This window comes from Drosophila takahashii, chromosome 2R (genome assembly GCF_030179915.1).
Source record: "Drosophila takahashii strain IR98-3 E-12201 chromosome 2R, DtakHiC1v2, whole genome shotgun sequence".
Taxonomy (NCBI): Eukaryota; Metazoa; Arthropoda; class Insecta; order Diptera; family Drosophilidae; genus Drosophila; species Drosophila takahashii.
In genome coordinates, this window is record NC_091679.1 from 25,827,247 (window position 1) to 25,842,503 (window position 15,257).

General features: G+C 45.0%; 3 protein-coding genes across 5 annotated transcripts; 1 reads left to right on the plus strand and 2 right to left on the minus strand.

Annotated features, from left to right (window-relative positions):
• Positions 1 to 6,911: 6,911 nt before the first annotated feature.
• Positions 6,912 to 8,384, minus strand: LOC108069005 (E3 ubiquitin-protein ligase Topors). 2 transcript variants are annotated; one of them, XM_017158904.3, is made up of 3 exons: positions 8,237 to 8,384; positions 8,036 to 8,183; positions 6,912 to 7,980 (listed from the first exon to the last, which is right to left on the minus strand). In XM_017158904.3, the coding sequence occupies exons 2-3, from the start codon at positions 8,146 to 8,148 to the stop codon at positions 6,999 to 7,001; spliced, it is 1,095 nt and encodes a 364-aa protein (XP_017014393.3). In that variant the 5' UTR covers positions 8,149 to 8,183; positions 8,237 to 8,384; the 3' UTR covers positions 6,912 to 6,998. The 2 variants fall into 2 exon arrangements, with proteins under 2 accessions (XP_017014393.3, XP_070068827.1); XM_070212726.1 differs by having other exon boundaries at positions 8,242 to 8,383.
• A 678-nt stretch (positions 8,385 to 9,062) lies between these two features.
• Positions 9,063 to 13,341, minus strand: Topors (Topoisomerase I-interacting protein). The gene is made up of 4 exons (XM_017158990.3): positions 12,483 to 13,341; positions 11,969 to 12,429; positions 10,471 to 11,909; positions 9,063 to 10,163 (listed from the first exon to the last, which is right to left on the minus strand). Exons 1-4 carry the CDS (start codon positions 12,870 to 12,872, stop codon positions 9,310 to 9,312), a joined length of 3,144 nt encoding a protein of 1,047 aa, XP_017014479.3. The 5' UTR covers positions 12,873 to 13,341; the 3' UTR covers positions 9,063 to 9,309.
• A 361-nt stretch (positions 13,342 to 13,702) lies between these two features.
• LOC108069009 (uncharacterized) lies at positions 13,703 to 14,935 on the plus strand. 2 transcript variants are annotated; one of them, XM_017158909.3, is made up of 3 exons: positions 13,708 to 13,973; positions 14,032 to 14,380; positions 14,441 to 14,935. In XM_017158909.3, exons 1-3 carry the CDS (start codon positions 13,785 to 13,787, stop codon positions 14,608 to 14,610), a joined length of 708 nt encoding a protein of 235 aa, XP_017014398.2. In that variant the 5' UTR covers positions 13,708 to 13,784; the 3' UTR covers positions 14,611 to 14,935. The 2 variants fall into 2 exon arrangements, with proteins under 2 accessions (XP_044248717.1, XP_017014398.2); XM_044392782.2 differs by having other exon boundaries at positions 13,703 to 13,973; positions 14,032 to 14,935.
• Positions 14,936 to 15,257: the final 322 nt, after the last annotated feature.

Here is a 15,257-nt window from a genome sequence, read left to right on the forward strand (position 1 = left end):
ACACGCAGAAAAAATCAAAACCAACTGGAAAACATTTGCATATCTCTAAATTCCGAAAAGACAATTTTGAACAAATATAATAAGATCTTTTTGCATACAAATTGAAGATAGTCTTTATTTATATAATGACTTACCATAAAAAACTATTTTTCTAAGACTACTATTCTTCATTTTAATCCCTTTTTGTGCTTTTATATGAGTACGACTTTGTAGAAATGCTTTTTAATAACTATTTATAGGGCCATATTATTTAACCATACCGTTAAGTTTGCCAATACTTACTTGGTGCTATATTTTTTCCTGTGCATGTTTTTCATGCGCAGTTGTTGGTTCGCTTGGAATTGAAATTGCGTAGTGCCGGGCATTGCATTGTGAGCTGTGTGCACTGCAACAAGGCTATCGATTCGGCGACAATTGTATCGCATGACCTATTATTTCCATTTCCATTAGCAGCCGGTCCGAACCGAAATAGTGGCATCCATTCATTCCCTGCATATTTGAGAGCAACTCATTAGGCCCGAGCATGATTAATTAGAACTGATGGATGGCCAATTGACAGATGGCATAACGAACGAGGCAAGGAGCCGCCAGGATACATTATTGATGGACATGCATGCAGGGAATCCGGATCTTCGAGTGAAAGCCACTCGAAAAGGGGACACTTGGCATTGCCGACCGTCGCCTTGTGCTAATTGCCCAAAGAGGGGGAGCCAATACAGGAGCAACGTGGTAAAGTGGCAATAATAACGAATTAGCAAACAATTTCAAGTATTAGCCAACAAGCACAACTAACTAAGAGGGTGGCCACGAGAGTTGCTACCTGATTGGAATTTCACAGGGAAATTTAATTGAAATATCCAAGGGATTAGAGCGATGAAAGTGGGCCTATTTAAAGTCCAGTCAAAGGATGCCATAAGTTTAATTAATATAATAGGATTAACTAGCTTCTTAACTGAAGATTTTTCTCTTTCAATTTCAAGTGTTCTAAGTAAAGAAATAATTACAGAATTTGCTGGACGTTTTAATTGAACTAAAAATACTTATTAAATAGAGATAGGAAAACATAAGTAATTAAGGTTATGGCCTCTAAAAATTTAAATTATTTTCTTCCTTTTGCTTTACTGTAACGTCATTTAAAGTAATTTTCATACTACATACATAGCCGTAATTAACCAAAGCTCCTCGAGGCTTCTTAAGCGTTATTTCCGGTTTTAGAAACTGGCTAAGCACACCTCCCCAAGGGCATTATCCACAGTAGGGGTCCCGCCGAAAACAAACTATTTCCAGTCAGACAAATGGCGTTAAGCACATAATAACCAATTTCTCTAAATACGGCCATAATTATGAACGCCTACACACACTCATGCGCTCAACGAGAACGAACACAAACATACAAAGAGAGAGATCCTTGTGAAGTGCGGCTGCTGTTTTTGTTTTTGTTTCAGCCTACTTCATTTGGGCGCGCTTGTTCTCGCGAACTAAGTTTGTCTCGAAAGGGAAAGTGAAAGTGAGAGTGGGAGCGGGAGGGGGTGAGGCTGAAAGTTGGCAAGTGAGAGCGGGCAAGGGCAAGGATTTATCGTAATTAGGCATGCATGAGCATATGCTGTCGTCTAAGCTCAAGGATGATTCTCATCCTTCTGCGTTTTTTTCTCTGCACTGTCAGAAAATGGAAAAAAATTATAAGCTTTGCGTTGTTTGCGTTGTAATAAACTTATGATTGAAAGGTTAAAAAACGTATCGAATTTGGTTTGAAAACAAACTTAAATTACATAAAAAATTATTTTTTATAAGTCAAATTAATTTTTTTAATAAATATGCTTTAGATGACGATTTTAATGATAATTTTATATCATCTGTTATGCAAGTTTGATTATTTTCCTAATCCCCTTATAAGAAGTGACAGCAAATGTGGTATTCAAGAAGCATGCTACAAGATATTTATTCAGCAAAACAAACAATTCCTGCTTCCGGCTCTAAGTAATTTTAAATATACAAAAGAAAATTACTATCAGAGGTAAAATAAAGCAAAATGCATAGACAAAACATTAATTGTATTGTGTTTAAATGACGTTTAGTTCAAATAAACCATAAATTGTTTCTCTCTGTGTGGGCAAGCACAGACTTGGGCAAACAGCAAAGAACGAGGGTATGGAAGTGGAAGGGGTGATGGTGGGAAAAAGGGCTCCAATGTACATAATTAATTGTGCTGCTGTGTTGGCAAACACGCGGGCGCCGGAAAAGTAGGCAACACGCTTTTTTTGGCAAAACGGTTCGCCATAATTGATTGCCTCATGCACGTCACAAATGCGAAGCCAAAGCGGTGTGTCAAAGCATAAGTGTGTGTGTGGGCTTGGGTGTGTAATTTCCGCCGGAGCTACAAGTATTTTGAAATGAATATTTCTTTAATTAGTTCGCTGCTGGCGAAGCTATTTGCTGCGGCTCCAAAGGGGTTTGGATATGCCAAAGGGCCAAGCCACAAAAGACTTGACCGCAAATAATAATGCACAAATGTTGCCACGCCGCAAGTGTTTCCAGGCAACACTCACACACACTCACACTCGCACATGGCCGGGTTGGAATATTTTCTTAAATTAACATTAGCAACATTTGGAGCTGCCATTAAGACGGTCGCCTAGCAGCCATTTCAAGTCTCTCGCAAGTCAGACCCAAAAGGTCATCCCGCAAGTACAGTCAAACTTCTCTAAGTTGGATGCCACTTTGGCAGGTTCCTTAAATTTAATAAAAACTGTTCAAAATGCAACATCAAAGTAAATATTCCCAAAATTCCACGGTAAATGTAAACGTTAAACAATCAACAGTCATTTTTAAATTTACTACTGTTTATGTTTTTTTTAGAAAATTGGTTTACTGTTTATAATCTTAAAATTTAAATACAGGAGTTTAAGGAGTTTTTTAAATATAAAATTGTAAAACCAGAATAGAATTAAAAAATATTTTTGAAATTTGAAAAATTTTGAAAATAAACTTCGACGTCGCACTGTATGTCCTCTGGGCTCGCCAACTCCGTTCATTGCGGAAAAACAGTTAAGCGTAAACATTGTCGTTGGCCATGTTTAGTTTGGCTTCTTTAAATTATGGCCGGCAGCCTAAGCAAACTAAAGGAAACTTCTGGCCGGGGGGAGAGCGTTATTACCTGCCGCCAGTCAAATTAGCAGGAGCATAAAAAATTACGTATACGCAACGAGGACCTTTTGGACGGCTGTCGCACGTGTTCATAACCCGTTTGCTGCTGCCAAAACAAAACGTCAAATGTTTGTATAATGGCGAACATTAACATTTAACCTTGGAGGCACAAATTACCGGATTCTTGTCACCTTCGCACGCACCATGAGGCCCGAAGCCGTAGCAAAAAACAGAAGCGGCAGTAAGAAAAGTTTGTTGTCCGCAACTTTCTACCTCAGCAGGCGGTCCGCGTTGGCAGACCCATAAAAAATCCTGCTGAGAGGCATCAACAGCTACGGAACATATGCGTCTCCGTCGCACTTCGATGATGATAAGAGTGTGCGGCACTGTGGCATTCTGCCATTCCGGCATCTTGGCATCCCAGAATCCAGGACCCAGGCATCCTTGTATCCTTGTATCCTGGCTGCCACCGCAGCAGCATGACGTCGTCGTCCTCGCCGCCTTGTGATAAATAGCTTGATTTTAAGCGAAAGGCGCGGGAGTAGATTTATGACACACGCATTTTCTCCAGCCAGAAAGTGGAAAGTCAGCTACGGGGAAAATCATCGGCAGCGGAAAGGAAAAACACGAATATCGAATGTCACGCAACAGGCAAGCATAGAATAAAGTATCGAAAAAACGCCCATTCACACCAGTTAAATCTTTACTTCAGCCTGCAAGATGGAAAAAATGTAAACTGAATTTTAATAAAAATTTTACCTCGACCATACGAATTTCTTTTAAATACAGTTAAAACTGTTTTTTTCCGAGAAATAACATGCACATTAAATGTCATTCCAGGGAAATACCGAAAAGTAATCAAATGTAAATTTACCATTTACAAAATAAATATTAATACAGAATTATACATCTTAAAGCTAGCTACATGTATATTTTTTTGACCATTTTAGTTTAAATGAAATTCAAATTAAATTCTTCCTTCAATTTATCAATTTTAATTTGAGTGCTGACCCAAATGGAAAGAAGAAATATAAAGCTGATTGATTGGCTCCTTAAACAGAGATTGCAAATTTATTTTAGTGCTGTATCATGGATAAAAATGCAAAGTATACATGTTTATTGAAAAGTGATGACTGTTTTATGGCTTTTCCACTTCAAATCGTTTACGTAATCGAGGGAGTCGCTGCTTAAGAGTTAAGCTGCGACAATTGTGGCAAAATTGAATCACTCCCCCAGAATCCGTGCGATGTTTTTGATTGAACATTTAAAGAAAGGACCGCGATTGGGTTTCGTGTTTGCGTCCGGATTCGATTTCGAATCGCGTCGCGGTAGTCATGGTATTCCTGGCAATTTTCTCAACATTGCCAGCCGTCGAAGGAGTCTGCTAAGCTGCTTACACCAGCACACACAACTTTGCCGCGCTGGCGAAGCAACCTCAACAATTTCAACATCCGGCTTCTGCTGCAATGTAATGGAAACTCGACGCGAAAGCCGTGCCTCCGTGCTGTGCCAACATATTAAAGTTGGCAAATGCCGAAAGGGGAAAAACAGACGAATGCACTCAGAAAAAGATAGTAATAGAGCACCCTTATTTACTTATTTTGAATACCATTTAAGGTAATAAAAAGGCTGACTACTTAGCTAGCTATACTTACTTATAACGAACTAAAAGTAAAAAAAATATTTAGAGATCCCGAGATCACAGAGTACACATATATCACATATATCTTATTAAATTTTTTTAATTATTCTAATATCTTTAGATTAAGAAAAGATTTATTTCTATCATAAAGTAGAAATTTTGAAAATAGTAAGTAGTGACAATTAAAACATATATTTCTCACTGTGCAAAATCAGATTCCACGGAAGAAGGACTTTCCACCGAGAACTCAGAAAATGTCGGGTTCGGAAATCTAAGGCAAGACAAGAATAAAACCGAAAGTGACACATTGCAGCGGGATATCGAGCGGCACGATGAGCAGATTGTCGGCGTATCTCCAGGGTTAGGGAAAGCCGATGAGCTGCGGGGGCGACAGGTGGCCGGAGGACAGCCATAAATCAGGACCCGGCCCAAAACATTCGGCCTAAATGCGAGCTCATAACTCCCGCACCGCAGCCTTGATTAATTGCTCGCCGCGGCGAATGTGGAAATTATTTTAATTCTCCAACGCCACGCGCATAATTTGAGATAAGCCAAACAACGAAAAGCACTCGGAACCGAACACTTATGCGAGATAATTCGTTGGGGTCCCGGAAAATCTCGGCCCTCCGAGCGGTTGTATATGTTTGAATATTTTATGCAGATCGGCCAAGTCATTTTCATGAAATGCACATTAAAGATCCTTCCTTCGGCTGGCGCCGGCGAGGCAGCGGTGCGTATGCGTGATATCTGAAACGTTTAATTCAAGTCGGCGGCGTAATTTGCAACTCAAACTTAAATCCAGGCTGGCAAACTACTCTTGGCCCGGGCACCGCAGCCCGCCAACTGCCTCACCGCCCCCAATTCAACATCTTAAAATGCAGTGCAAACTGGCAGAAAGTTTTGAATCGTCTCGCTTTTATTTCTTGGCTGTCTCTCACAAAAAAGCCAAGGAGGTGGCGTTTGGTGGGCGGGCGGCTTGGGCCAAGTCAGCAAGTCAAATAAAAAGTTTTTCGTCAACATTACGCAAATTAGTTTGTCAGTCGAGCCAAGCAAATGCAGCCGACAAAACCCTAATGACATCCAGACCAAGGGATAACTTTTGCAGAGCTAAGCCGGGATCCTGGCGGTGATGGAGTCCTTTGGACAGCTTCAAGCTGCACTTTTCATCTACAGTTGGCTTCGCCCGGAGGCTTAAGTTTCTTATCCCGGCCATTATCACTCGATTGGATTTCGGGATTTACTCTTTGCGCATTTGTGAATTGTTATGAGTTAATAAAGTTAATTTAAATTAAAATAATACTTTAATAATATTTTTATGAGGTTTTTTAGACTTAAATTGTTATCCGGTGAAATATTATCAATTTTTCCTCTCATTTTAGAAAACTATTTTATTTCGGAAAAGGGCTTATTGGTTGAAAAATCCAAAAAATTGCAGATTATAAAAGGGGAAACTTGATCAAATTAGATACCGCCGTCATGCGGCATCTTTCATCTTCAGTTAGATGGCCTAATGGCCGAAGTTTACGCCCCCTGACAATTATGATGATTCGATTCGATTTCAGAGGGCCTCATTCGATATGCATTAATGCTCCTTTGTGCCGGCGGAATCATAAAATCAAATATGCATTGAATTACCGTACGGCAGGACAATTATATTATACCTTTTGCCGAAAAACCAAAAATAAAAAAAGGGAAAGACAAGTAAGCCTCACCGAAAGAAAAGGAATATTTAACTCAATTTTCTGGCCGTGAATTTGGTACCACAAGCAGCTGGGGCACCTCTGCACCCGTAATTCCCGTAACTCCTGAAGCGGCGGCCCCTCCTCCAGAGGAAAACCCTAAATCGGCCGCATTTTTCACTCAACATTTTTGTGTTTTTTGTTTTTAGCTTTCCCGTTTATGCGCAAAAGTGCGTGTAATTCAATTTTTCATGCGCCATGTGACATGGGATGTGGGGTGGGGATTGGGGATTGGCTGCTACCTTTTCGGCCGAAATTAAGACAAAAGGGAAATATGCGCTAAAGGCATATTTGGCACGCAATTTTCCACGGCCTGTCCTTATTGATGGCCTGTCCTTTTTTCTCCAGCTATTCAATACCGTTATCGTTATCAATTTTTAATGCCTTTTGGACCCTTTATTCTGTGCTTTAGCGACAGGGAGCATCAATTGTATTATACATGAGTTGAAAGTAAGTGTAATTAGGGACTTATCCTAGCGCGAATGTGGCAGGCGGCGACGTCGTCCACGCACAGCAGTTGAAGGATTCTGGGCGGCGGCTGGGGAGGCGCCAGCGGCAGCAGCTGATCCTGATCCCGATCCTGATCGTGATCCCGATCCCGATACCGATCCCGATCCCGATCCTGACCCTGATGAGTTGGTATTGCGCACCAAACTTCTATTGGTATTGGACAAGCGCACCAGTCGTCCGCTCGGCAGGACGAATCCTTGTGCGGCCCCCTCGAACAGGCTGCGCTCGATGGCCACCTCGAGTTCCAGATCCTCCAGGGGCAGTCCGCTGGCCTGATGGCTGCCCGAGGTGGAGGCGGAGGCCTGCTGCGAAGCCCGTGGTGCTGCCTGCTGGGATGACTGAGCCTGAGCCGGCTGCTGTGCCGCCTGCTGGGATTGAGTTGGCTGATTCGCCGGACCAGCCTGCTGGCTAGCCGGTGGGATCAACGTTGCTGGCCTCGCTCTGGCTGTCGACATTTCCCCGTCGAAGTGGGAACGACTGAAGCGCTCTACCATCAGGTCATCCAGCTCCTCGAAATCCTCATCCTCCAGGGCCAAATCCGCCTCGAAGCCACCGCAATCGTCGTAATTGATGCTCCGCGAGAACTCCACAAAGTTGTGCAGTTTGGAGGACAAGAACTGCTGATCTCTGGCCATCGAGGAGGTAGTGGGACCTCCTCCCTCGCCACCCGGCAAAACCCTGTACAGAGTGTTGCACTCGTAGGCTATGATATCATCGTACGGGGATCGGGCAAAGTTCATCAGTTCGTGGGTGAATTGATGGGTCTTGCCCCCGAAGTAGTGGACCACAGCCAAGCCGAAATCCAGACTTTTGATGCTAACTTCAGTTAGCAGGTTCAAGATGGTCTCGTACAGATAGAAAACATCCGTTTGGCCGGATTTCACGACTACCGAAATATCCCGGTTCACCCAGTTCATAATCCTATGGATCTCGAAGGGATTCCGACTGAGAAGAAAGGCAGTTTAATAAGGCAATTCTTCCTGAGGTTGCCAAAACTCACCGGAAATGTTGGGGCGACCAATCGCGATATCCGGACGTCTCTTCATTGGGAATGGAATATAGAGAGTTGGTGTAGACGTACAAACGCCAGTTGACCATGTGGCGGGGCAACATCGTTGTAACTTTAAAGCTCACGAAACCTCAGCTGACTGAGAAAATTCCTGGAATAAGTGACTTCTCGTTTTCAACAAGTATTATTTACCTTACAGTAACCAAACAAATAATATTTCAATTACAGCGTAAATTGAATTGAAATTGGAAACCTTTTGAGCGCAAAAGTTAAGTTTATTGCGCAGTCACAACTCCTGGGGCTCTCTACACTACACGATGCGGTGTCAAATTTGACAATGATGTTCAGACATGAGGCTTTTTACACGATGCGATTAATATCATTCACAAGCAATCTGGGGGAACTTTTTATATGCAAAAACTTGTTAAATCACACCTCAGTGGGAAAAAATTAAAATTTAAAAACTGAATGTAAATTAAAAAAGATTTCTATTTTAAAAAGAATTTTTACAAAGTTACGAAAGTAAGTTTGGTTTTGTTTGGGGTATTCCATAGACTGTTAAATTCCTTGAAAATCAGAGTTGTCAGCCATTTTTACTTTAAAAGTAATTTAAGGAAAAGTCTTTTTTTTTTCGTTAATAAAAAAGGATAAACAATCAAAAATGTTGTACATTTAATTTTTACATTTATTATGTATTTGATTCGTATTATAGATACTTTTTGTTCTTTGTATGCGGAGTACTCTAAAATTCATAACTGGCCACGCCCATTTATGCAAAAAACATTAACACTCTCGCCACACATTGATCCAGAGCTAGTTGTATGATTTATAAGCTAAGAACAGTAAATTTAGTTGCCATTGTTTATGGTTAGTATATGTCGTTAACTTAAACTAGTACATTTACAACCGATGTGGGGATGGGAAGGGGCCGATCATTGGGGATATCGAATGCATTTTTGGGTGGGCTACATGCGATTACATTTAAATAATTTTGCAGTTGATTGGTGTGTAAACATAATTATATATATTTATATATGTATATTGGATATTGGTTTATGAATATGTACAACTTAAAATGGCAACATTACGCCTAAGATACATCTAGTTTGAGCTTACGCTTACTGGTTTTAGTTACTTACATAGCAAGTTACATTAATTATTATTTTTTTTGGGTTCAGGGGCTTAGGAATCGGAACAAGACAAGACGGAAACCAGTTAAACATTCCTTTAAATAAAAAACTTAAATGAAAACCAAAGTCAATAGCTTATGCTAAAAACGATAGTAGCTCCCGATCCACCTCCTCATCATCGTTGTTCTCGCTATCGTCCTCATCCTCTTCGTCCTCCTCAGCTTTCTCCTCGTCCTGTTCATCTTCGCCTTCACCTTCACCTTCATCGTCATCGTCCTCGTCCTCTTCATCTTGTTCTTCAGTGGCAGTGGCTGTATCCTCGGCGGTTTCCACCTCCGCTTCTCCAACCACATCGATTGCGGGCTCCAGGGTGAAGCCATTCCGTTCATTGCTGGCCTCTGGATCCGCATCTGCATCGGAATAGATGCCCAGATTTGCGTCATTCTCCTCCAGAGCTCGAGAGCTTCCACGTAGAGAATTGCGCAGCAGGCTCAGGGAAATCTCTCCCGAATTCGAATGCTCGTTGAAGAGTCCAATGTCCCTGGGCTGCGTCAGCGTGGATAGTTCTATTAGCGAATTGGCTATGTCGTGCTCGTCCATTGCCGCATTGGCCCGAATCAGGGGATCGCCATCATAGCCCGCTGCCCTCCAGGCAAACGAACTCATCGGATTTGAGCTCGATGTGGCTGTCGAACTGCTGGCCAAACTGGCGCTCTGGCTGGACTGATTGCTGTTGCTGCAGCTTCTCCGCCGCTTTGGCGCACTGCATCCCGGCTCGTTGTCCTCTGTTGGCGCTGGATTTCTCTCTGTATCTTGTGGAACCTCCCGCTGCTGGTCGGGCATTAGAAGCTCCAGCTTGAGTGGTTTCCTATCCTCCAGAGTCGCCTCCGCTTTTAGTGTGGCCCGCAAAGCACTGAGCTGCAGGTTTTCCGTGCTATCATCGTCAGAATCATCACTGCTGGTATTGCTGTTGTTAATGTTGGGTTGACCTGCAGGAAATTTCGAAAAGATTAATTTATTTGCAGAAAAATGTAAGCGTTAGCATATTTATAACCGCATCTATACCATAGGCCAGTTCCAACTTAATCGAATTCAAGAGAATTGTTTCGAAACGGAAATCGTAACCGATTACGGTTTCGTTGTAAAATATTTAGATAATGTGGTGAAATCAATACGTCAGAATGATTTACAATCATTTTAAAAACTAATTCCTCTACTATATGAATTGATTCATCTTCAACGGAAACGTTCGGTCAACGTAGCGATAAGAAATGTCTATTTTCCTACCCCACTTACCAGATGTATCGCTGCTATCGCCAGCTGATTCGTCATCCGACGAACTTGGGCTGTCACTACTGCTTTCCGGTTGCGGCTTCTCTTTGCTCTGCTGCTGCTGCTGCTGCTCCAGTCGCCGCTGCAGCTCCAGAGCTGCCTCCTCCTCCTTCGCCGGTCGTTTCCGTTTGCGGGATGTTTTCTTCTTCCCCTTGGAGCCTTTTCCCGGCTGCTTTCTATTCGCCACCTTGCGATGTCTCTTCTTGGCCGGCTCCGCAATGGATGTACTGCTGGCACTGCTGTCATCGCTGCTGCTGCTGCTGAAGTGGAAGGACGAGGAGCTGCTGCAGCTGCTGGGACTGCTGTCAGGGACGGAGGACCGCTGGCGCGACCGCTTCGAGCGTGTGGAGCGCACCGTGCGCAACTGATCGTGGCGACGCGCCTCCGCCACCACAAGCTTCCAGTTCTTGCCCCTGGTGGCCGCGGCACTCGTGCTGGGGCCCATGAACAATCCCTGATCCCTGGCCGACTGATCCACTGGCGATTGTGGCGCCAGGTCGACTTGCAGACTGGCAGCCGGAGGCGGCGCTTCGTTCTGCTCGTTCACGAAGACCACATCGGAGTCGCTGTTCGAGTCCAGGCTCACCTGCTCGGGCGTGCGCAGGTGCGGTGGCTTCAGCTCCAGCACAAAGACGCACTCATCCTCCTCGCCGGAGCTGCTGCTGCTCTGCAGCTCGATGTGGGCACTCACGGGGAGGGTGGCGCCCGCGTGCCTCCTGCTCGGATTGCTGCCATCGTTGATGGCCGCCACCTCTGCATTGGCAGCCGCATCGCCGTCGTCGATCTCGATGACCTCCGCCTCCTGGCTGGCCACCGCCGCAGCCGCCGCCGGTCGCCGCATGCTCAGGTTGATGGCCACCGTCTGCGAGCCCACGTTGGTGGTGCGCCTTATGGAGATGCCCGGCAGCTCGCTGCCATCGCTGGCCATGGTCACGCTGAAGGAATGTGTGGCGCCGGGATTGGTCACGATCACACTGGTCGACGGACGCACGCTGGGCGGGCTCCAGTCGTTGGAGAACTCCGCATTGACGCCATCCGCATCGCTGTCGCCCACCTCCAAATGCAGATCGTCGCCGTTCGAGGACTGCGTCTCCACCATGTCCAGCAGATCGACCTCCACCTCCTCGGCCACGCGAGCCGAGTACTGAACGACATGGTCGTAGCCGATCATGTCGAAGGGCGAGCGGGCAAAGTTGAACAGCTCGTGGATGAAGTGGCTGGTGCGCTCGCCCAGAAACGGCGACAGGCGGCGACGGAATGTGGGACCCAGGATGTTGGTCATGGGCAGGATGTCGTGCATCAGCTGCATCACAGTGCTCACGCTGTGCGCGGCATTCCGCAGCAGGCAGACGATGTCGCGATGGATCCAAGGCATCAGGCGATGCATCTGGGCAGGGTTGTTTCTAGAGTAAAGCAAGGAGTTAAAATAATCTTTTAGACTAAGAAGTTATTGGCTACCCACCTGTAAAACCGGGCACTCCACTCGCGGAAGTGTCCCGTCAGGCTATCACTGACTGGCAAAGCGTACAGCTTCCTGTCGTACACGTAGCGCCGCCACAGTTGGCTCAACGAGCCCGAGGTGGCCGCATCCTGATCGTGCCGGTAGTAGTTCATCAGCTCCACGCGATACGGCTCAAATCGGCTGTACGAATGCCGCCCGGCTGCCACCTCGGCCGCCGGCAGGATCTCCTCTCCCGCAGCTCCTGCCGCTATGCCCGCCTCAATGTCGTTGGTCATCACGGCCTGGTTCTGCACCAGCGGCATGTACCTGGGACGCCGCACGATGTGGAAACGCAGCGAGGGATGATCCGGCGGAACGGGCGAGGAGCTCTGCACCGGATAACGATCGTAGTCGTCCAGAGTGCGGACATTGTGTATGATGGTCTTGAAGGGCTGCTTGCACAGCGGGCACTCGGGTTTGATCTGTGGGATGAGATTGCTTTAGGGGATTGCTATTGGAGTTGACTGTAACTCACCTTGCTCCACTCGCACAGGCACTTGAAGCAGAACTGGTGCATGCAGGAGTCCGTGAAGCACTTCCGCTTGCAGCGCGACAGGCAGATGGCGCAGTTGGGCGGCGGCGAGGAGCGTTCCGCCGGCGCATTCTCCTCCGTGGCGGATGCACTGGTGCCCGGCTCCCCGTTGGAATTCCCAGTGTTTTCCGGACCCGCGGCAACCGGTTCCTCCGGCTCATTGTCCCCGGATTCGCTGCCGCTTTCCGTGAGATCCGCAAACTTCATGGCAGCCGCGGGTAGAGTATGTGGTCCCGCATTGGATGCCTCGGATCCCGGCTCCACTATGACCGAGGCGCCCACATCCTCCGCCCCCGAATCGGGCACTTCGCCACCCGGGTTCTCCTCCGCCATTCCGGCGACTATATAGCGACTGTAACAGCTATATAGACTGCGAAATCGGCCGGAAAATGGGCGAGAGCTCCGCTCGGAGTTTTGTGTCTACTCTGGCCTCCTCTCTCTCTCTCTGTTCCTCTCGCCCTCTCTCACTCGCTCTCGCTGGCACGCTACTCTATCATCTGGTTCGCAATTCGGGTCTCATGCGTCGTTTTCCACGGGCCTTTCACGGGCCAGCGGCCACATTATCCGTACCCCCTTCCGGTCTAGTCGGTGCTCGAAGGTCCGACGCTGGTTATAGCACTTTTTCCGGACCTCAAATCGCACTTTAACTCGGTTATTTTGACACCTGAAAATGCAGGAAACTCGATTTTTTGTGCACTACGATGTGACCGTTCGCCGCAGACCGAAAAATGCTGGAAGGTACGACTTCTTTATAAATACTTTAAAATTATTTAGGTACGAAAGGTACGGTTCAAATGCTATGAAATATTTTCTTTACTCTCGGGTAAAAGTGTTTATAGTTTTACAGAATATATAAAAAACTGTATCTTTAATTAAACAAATTATATTTTTATCAGTCCTTCAAAGGAACCTCCTTCCCTATAGTCTTTATAGTACTGACGTTTGGTTCAAATATTACTTTTGAGAAGAAAATGTTTTTACAAGGTAAAATAATAGTGCGAATAAGAAATTATCAAGAAGTTCACCACCCAGGTAATAAAATCAATGAGCACCTTCTAGGTACTTCTTTTAATTTTACCAACCGAATATTTTGATATTTTTTATGGACTCCCAATATTTTGGTATTTTATTTAACCAAGAGAGGCTGCTCTGCTTGGGCTATCGATAGTTCTTCGCCCATTGCCTTCTTGTGGCGTCGGTTTCAATTTGCTTGTTTTCAATTGTTGGCTTAAATTCGGCTCCAAAATGAACCGCCGCAACAAGCGCACATCCTATTACCAGTACGAGGTGTATCTGGACTTCATGGAGGACAATCCCCTGATGTCGGCCAACAAATTGGGGCGCACGCAGGATGGTAGGAAGTGGAAAGAGCTCAGCGATCAGCTGAACAAGTGCACAGTGGGTCCTACTTTGGCCCCAGAAGAATGGCGAAAGGTATTGTATAAATACCACATATAATCCAAGTTAACTAATCACTTTCTCCTGTTTGTAGCGCCTCAACGACTGGAAGAACAGTACACGCGCCAAGTACCGCCGCAGCCAGAGTTCAGATGATAAGAGCAATAGTTTGAATACCCTGGAAACTAGAGCTCTGCAGATATTCTCCGCCGAATCGGTATATCGCGAGGTTCCAGTTGCCCCGGGCTTTAAGGAACTGGTGGAGGACCATGAGGAACCGGAAGAATCAGATCAGGAGGAGCAAGAGGAATTGGAGGAGGAGGAGGAGGACGAAGAGTACGAGTATGTAGCACCTCGGGAGCTTCCTTCCCGAACGGTCATCAATGGTCACAGTTCCGGCAAACAGCTGCGTCTGCAAGGTAACGCGCAGATCATCTATCAAGGTGCGTTCTTTCCGAATTCCAGTAGAATTCAATGTATTATATGTATATCTCTTATTTTAGTAACGAACATCGCACCAGCAGCTCAATCCGCACCGAAGGAACCTGCCGCCTCATACGGCAAGAAAATCGAGCAGCAGTTGAAACGCATATCGGACATTCAGGAGGCATCGTTGCACTTCAAGATAGCCCGCTTCAAGTACAATAATCCTGGATTCGAATATGTGCCGTAACTTCACCTAGCTAAAATCGTACTTATAATCGTGTACATTGTAGCATGTAAGCATCGAGGGACCTGTTAATTCGGCTATGAATTAAAAGTTCAAAATTGAGATGACGAATCGGCCCGTGAATAGTTTTTGAACACTTTAGATGTACATAAGATAAGGCACTGTTGCGACTACAGACTACATATCGCACATACTTTTCCCAAATCCAGAAATGGATTTTACCAAAAACCACCGTTCATACAACCTTTGTAATGCTTTCCAAGATATTTTAAAGTTGCCCATTTTAATAGTGAATAAAAAATGCGTATTTTAATGAACAATTAAAAAATTTGATTTTATCATTTAATTGTTTAATGTTTATAATTTAAAAGACAAAATGCTCTAATAATCTAGCTAGGGGCTGTCCATATATTACGTAATCACCTAGGGGGGGGGGGTTCATTGAAATGATTATGTTTGATTACATGGGGAGGGGGGGGTGTTGCACAATGATTACGTAATCATTTTATATGTTTTTTTTTATTTAAAGAATTTTTTTTTAAACTTTTTTTCTTTAAATATATCTGCAAACTTAGATAGGAAAGCAGAGAAAAATTTTTTTTTAGTGGCTGGGCGGAGAGAAAGAGAATGTTTAGTGGTTCAATCACACG